Source organism: Apaloderma vittatum, unplaced genomic scaffold (assembly GCF_000703405.1).
Source record: "Apaloderma vittatum isolate BGI_N311 unplaced genomic scaffold, ASM70340v1 scaffold22280, whole genome shotgun sequence".
NCBI lineage: Eukaryota > Metazoa > Chordata > Aves > Trogoniformes > Trogonidae > Apaloderma > Apaloderma vittatum.
Genome location: NW_009695329.1, coordinates 10,875 through 16,798, shown reverse-complemented (window position 1 = coordinate 16,798; position 5,924 = coordinate 10,875). Strand labels below are relative to the sequence as shown.

The window sequence follows — 5,924 nt, the reverse complement described above, 5'->3', positions numbered from 1 at the left end:
GAGATTATAATAGCTTCATACTATCAGGAGGTTTTTAAAAATAATTATAATTACTATAATTTTTTTGGTATTATTTCTACTTTCAAATAAAAATATTACATGTGTTCAGAACATCAGAAAAACATATTTTATACAAGCTGAATTAAATACCTACAAGCTCCTTTCCTATTTTTTGATAATACAAGTACCCAGCAAGACACATGCAAATAAGCACAGGAATATAGATGCAGCAGATACATACAGGGATGAAAAGATCCTTCATCCTGTATTTGCTTGCTGTGGCTTGGGTTTAGATTTCTTCATTTCTTAAGCATTTCTAACATTGAATCAGCTTGCTTTATTCATGAAAAGTAGCATAAAGAAGATACTAAACCTATTCTGCACTCTCAAGCAGCTGATCTCTGCTCCACAGTGACAGCTTCAAAGATACCAGCATCTCTTTGCCATTTTTTCCCCAGATGCGATCTCCCAGGTAGTCCACTCCAACCCATGGAGGGCTGCTGCTGTCATCCCATCAACCATGACAGGAATCACATTCCCAGGGAAGAACACCAGTCTCTTGTAGTTAGGCTATTTGGGTTTTTATTAATTAAATATTCCACATACAAAGTTCTAAATAAATATACAGCTGTGTCAGATGCCAGTGTACCATACACACCCGCTTGGAGAGCTCTATGTTATTATATATGAAATATCATGGAAAACTATTACCATGGAAAGCAAAGCAGGCTACAGAATGATTCAACTCTGCAGACTCATTGCTCATCACCAGGGTGCAGTCCACACAGCACACACGCACACACTCATGCTCATGCTCACTCACTCCTGGGAAGAAGGGTGTCCACCCTCCATAACCTGTTTGCTTGGGAAATGTTTGTATTAATGCCACAGAAACACTTCGGGGGAGGCAGAGCTCCAAGGTGTGTGGGATTAAATCCCACCAGGGTATTGCAAGCAGCTGCATGGAAGAGTTTTTTTCTGCAAAGATCCACAGCCTAGGGTGGCAGAGGTGGGGAGGGAGGGTTTGTGGGGTTGAGCAGGCACCATGGGTTGCTCAGCTGGGATGTGTAGTCAGGAGTCAGAGCTAGGAGGGAGGCTGATGCTAGAGCGCAAATCAGAAAATGTGTCAGGGTAATAGGTATCAATATTTGTATGTCTTTGAATTTTCTTCCCCCTCACCACCATAGTCTCTAGCTGATGAGGAAGGGGTTAGAAGTGAGCGTGAAGCAGAAAAAAGGAATACACTTTCTTTCTTTGTCTCTTCTCCACTGATCACTGGAGGAAAGCCAGGCACGGCTGGGAACAGCTACAAAAAGTAACAGTGGATAGTGTTACAAAACAGTGGATAGATAAGGTTGACCTTGGTAGTACCGAAGATATGTTCATGGGTGGGCAGCGGTGGAGATGTGTAGGGCTGGTGCTCCTGCCTCTTCTCCCATCAGACTTGGGGCACAGGCATCCCCAAAGTGAGTCCTGGCTGGGGCATAGCTGGTCACAGACCCAGCTGATGATCTTCCTGCTGCTCTAGGACTACAGCATTCCTTCTGAAAATAGGCCAGGACAGGCTTTTCCCAGCATGTTCCTCTGTCAGAAGAGATGAGCTCTATCCCATGAAGAAGTAGAGTTAGCAGGGACAGGATGGCCAAAGCTGTGTCTGAAAGCTGTGTTTGAAGAATGAGAGGGGTCTGCAAGGGTCCTTATGCAGGGAAAAGAGGACTCCTCTCTTCTTTTGCCAGTGTGTGTTGACTCTGTTTCTTCTGCAAGACTGACTTGCTTGTCACCATGTGGCCCATTCCTTGTGCCTCTGTTCACAGGGCACTTAGTCTCTTTGCTCACTGCAAAGCTGCTACATGGGGCCTTTCCCACCAGTGTAGTCCTGGTACGGGCTTGTCCGGGCCTTGGGCCGAGGAATTGAGAAATCACTTTGCGGGTCTATGGTCTGAAAAGGAAACACAAAGTTCTTTACCTTTCAAAACTGGAGAGAAGTAATAGAATAGGGCTAAAAAAAAAAAAAAAATACAGAGGGGAAGGAGAAACAGAGGTGACAGTTTATTGAGAGTGTGATCAATCGGGCTGTGGAAGATGATGCTGGCAGAACAAACCAGTAGTGGAGAAATGTCACCAGAGCACATGTGGGAAAATGATGTGACCTGACTAGGCTGTGATCTGAAGGAGAACTGGTGAATGGACATGGGGATGTGCAGACTGCCCACTCTGGATCTGCACTGCAACTTCCAGAGACTGCTGATGGGAACACATTCAGGGCACGGGCTGGGGAAAGGAGCACAATTTCCTGAGGAAAGGGCATAGTCTACTGCAGCAACTTGCTCAAAGGAGAACTTCTTATGCGATGTCAAATATGGAAGCACTGAAAACCACAACCTCAGACTTCACCTCGGGCCTCTCTTGCCTCCCTGTGTTCCTGGATGTGTCACAGCTCCCTCTCCCCAGCCACAGGCACCTCCATGAACATGTCATGGTATCGCCTGGCTCCATGCAAAGTATCACCCTGCCTCCACACAGCCTGCTCTACGTCCATCTGTCTTTGCCCCTTCTCCTTCCCTTCCCTTCAGTGCCTGGACAATAGCCTACATGTGGTGAAACAGGTGAAGAAGGGTGTGAACTTACCTTCATCTGAAAGTTAGAAGAGTATGGGGAGTAGCTGATGTTTCCTGTATCTCCTGAGACACAAGACAAGAAGGAGCAAAGTTAGTGAGTTAGTGCTATATGGTAACTTGGAAATATCATGTCAAGGGAGACTCAAAGGGCCTGTGACTCTGTTAGCAGCTGCTTTTAGATTGATCAACTATGCAATGTGCAGACAGGAATGGGTTAAAATCCATAGGTGGGTGACTTACTAAATATTTCCTTCTGAAAGCAGGAATTAATGGCATTGTAAATAACAGGACATAGGTGGCCTTGGAGTTTAGACACCTCCTGTTGCTTCACAATTACTGTCATCATCACCAGCCAAATCCTGCCCACTTGCATGCATAAGACCCCCTCTGCAGCATTCCCTGGGAGAGCACAGCCTTTTTCGGCTATTCTTTTATAAAGTTGAAGGTCTGACTTCAGAGGCCAAATGTGATCTCAGTAGCAGATTCATGGCGAGTACAGTCACATCCCCTACCCATAGATTTGGGAAGCCTCAATAGATAAAATATTTTTCTTTGTTCAAGTAGGCCTAAGACTCATACAGAAAAGTAAGACCTCCTTCCGTCTGTGTTGGATGATGGGTTCATTTTTAAACAGGTAATAGTAACCAGATCAGAATTGAAAGAAATAATCTCCATGGTATAACCTGCAGAGGTCAGAAGGGCTGGAGCATTGATGAGAAACAAACAAAAAACTCCTGAATTTTTACACAGACTTCTAGGACATAACAGAATCATAAGAATTTATGTCTTAGCCCTGACAGTCAGTAAGTTTCCTACTCAGCCACGCCTCCTCATATCTTCAGCTTTTGCATTGGTCCTTACTCTTTTCTCTCTTGTCTGGAGATTCATTTTCACTTGCATTTCTGAGGTTTCATCAGTTTGAAACTTTTTCCTACCTCTAAACTACCCATCATCTTCAAATTTTTTCTCATACCCCTCCTACCCCTTTTAGCTCATGAGCAGTGAATGTGTGCTTAGGGCTAGGGGACAGTGGAGTCATTCACTTCATCATACCTTGCACAATTTCATCTTGGGTGTAGGCACGATTGTCCACTCCAGTTGTCTGCTTTAAGAACTTGGGTTGACAGAAGTCATTTTCTGGAGGGTAGTCCTCTAGCTTCAGAGGGGCAGTGAGGAAACAAATTTCAGGGACAATATACATTATCAGAAAGATCCATCCATTGGACACCAGAGGAATGGCCACGACTGGATCATCCCAGCTACGCTTGTCTAAAACGGTGTTGCCTTTTGTGAGCATAGTGATCCACACTACCCAAATGGCAATGGAGAACAGGACAGTGACAAAGATGTGTGCCCCATGCCTCTTCCAGTTCTTATATGGCCCACAGAATGTGAACATGGAAACCAAGAAGGTCAGAGCCATCAAGAAGAGTACGTAGATCAAAAGCATGACAAAGTCCTTGTTGGTCTCCTCCAGAGACATGCTCAGAAATCTGTCTTTCTGGTTTACTAGCATGGTGACTAAGTATTCAATGTTGATTACAACTTGTACCAGGGCAAAAGAAGCAATGAGGAGCAGCAAAATCAGCCAAGAGAATGGCTTTTTTCCTCTCACTAGTCTGTTGAGGTTGCAGGCGTGGGTGAGGAGACATGAGAAGCAGAGGGCAAAGAGGACTCCGAACAGGAAGAACCGAGTGGGGCGAGTCTTGTCATTGAGTTTAATGATGAAGGCAAAAGTGATACCAAAAATGCCAAGCGTGCCTAAGAGAAAAAAGAAATAGACGGAGATCATGTGCCGCTTGCTGTTGTCTTGGACTTTACAGATGAGAAAAAAGAGTGAGCAGATGAGGAAAATAGTGATGAGGATGCCAGCTGCAGCCAGTGACTCCAGGACAATCCCCCAGGCCTTCTCCATATCACAGAGCAGGTAATAGTCAGCATGGATGCTGCCGCAGCCTTGGGGAGGTGGTGTTGTCATCCTCCTGCCTTCTTGAACAACCTCTTCCTGAAATGTTTCCCCAAAGCTGTAGAAGAAGAAAAGACACAAGCTATCATATCAACCACCTGTGTGCTGTCAGCAACGGGGCAGATCTCCATCCCCACATCACTACGCAAGGACACGACAGTGCTAAGGACATGGGGCTGGGGGAGAAGAACCATCCCCTTGTTTGGCATCTGCTCTCTATAAAGGGCAAGCCAAGTCCCTTAGCAGGAGACAGTTCACCTTGCGTGTCCTCTGCACCATGCCAGGGGACATGCAAGGTTGTAGCAGCCTGGGGAGACGGGAGAAGGTGAGGTGTTTTCAAGGCATTAGCTTGGTGCCCTGCAGCACAAAGACTGAGCTGCCTTGTCACTTTTGTGATACAATAGCAGCTGTTAGCCATAATACAGTTTATGCTCTTTTGACAAGTTCAGACAACATCAGTACCTTGTCCTAGTGAGATTCAGAGAATGAGCAATACAGAACAGGAAACTCATTACTCTCTTTTTCCTCTTTAATTTTCTCTGAAATACCCTTGGCTTTGGTTTATGTATACAAATGAAGGGGAACTTTAACTGCCTTTTACCCTGCAGATAGCGAACCTAAATGCCTCCAGCATAGCTCTTCTCACTTCAGTTTAAATAACAAATATAGGCCACCAACCATGAGCCCTAAACTCATATTCCTCCTTCTCCACAGCAGCACAGCAACAAGAACTCAAAGACCTCGGACCCCTCCTCGAAGTACTGCCTTGTGCTGGCTGGAGGCCTGACACGTCAGAGCTAATGCCGCGCGAAAAGTAACCACCAAGTTACTGCTTGAGGAATCCATGAGTGAAGAATGTACAAGGTCTGAAATGCACCCAGAACATGCCTGCTGTTTCATCATGAGGAGTGCAGTGCTCTCTGAGTAAGCCTGGTTTAAGCCTGTCTCACCAGGGAATAAGAGGGCTGTTTAGGTGAACACTGCCCATCAACAAGGGGAATTAAGTTGTCTCCTTCCTTGAGAGCATGAAGCATGTGCAGAAACCACTGCATGAGGACATTGGGTACTTCATGGCCCATTATGCAGGCACTGAGTGAGTTTAGATCCCAGAAACCAGGTACTGCTTTCCACATACCAAATAGCTCTGTTAGGCTTGGGTCTCTAAAATCTATCAAACCAGGAGTTTAGATACAATACCGATATGAAACACAGGGGAATCTGGCCTTAATGGTGACCCACACTGGAAAATCAAGGGCTTTCTTTTCTGATATATAAAAGAAAAGGTTAACCTTGCAAAATTTAGTCTTTAGTGCTTGCCATGCCACTGCCTTTTCTTTCCC

General features: G+C 45.3%; 1 protein-coding gene across 1 annotated transcript; it reads right to left on the bottom strand.

Annotated features, from left to right (window-relative positions):
- Positions 1-1,846: 1,846 nt before the first annotated feature.
- On the bottom strand, positions 1,847-4,596 carry LOC104275159 (retinoic acid-induced protein 3-like). Its single transcript, XM_009871037.1, has 3 exons — positions 3,672-4,596; positions 2,629-2,672; positions 1,847-1,939 (listed from the first exon to the last, which is right to left on the bottom strand). The coding sequence occupies exons 1-3, from the start codon at positions 4,594-4,596 to the stop codon at positions 1,847-1,849; spliced, it is 1,062 nt and encodes a 353-aa protein (XP_009869339.1).
- Between the last annotated feature and the right edge of the window lie 1,328 nt (positions 4,597-5,924).

Coding starts and splice junctions, on each gene's coding strand:
- LOC104275159 (XM_009871037.1), bottom strand. CDS start 4,596: ATGACAACACCACCTCCCCAAGGCTGCGGCAGCATCCATGCTGACTAT. Junction 2,673..3,671: donor CCAAGATGAAATTGTGCAAG/GTATGATGAAGT, acceptor CAGGAGATACAG/GAAACATCAGCTACTCCCCA. Junction 1,940..2,628: donor CTTCTAACTTTCAGATGAAG/GTAAGTTCACAC, acceptor TTTCCTTTTCAG/ACCATAGACCCGCAAAGTGA.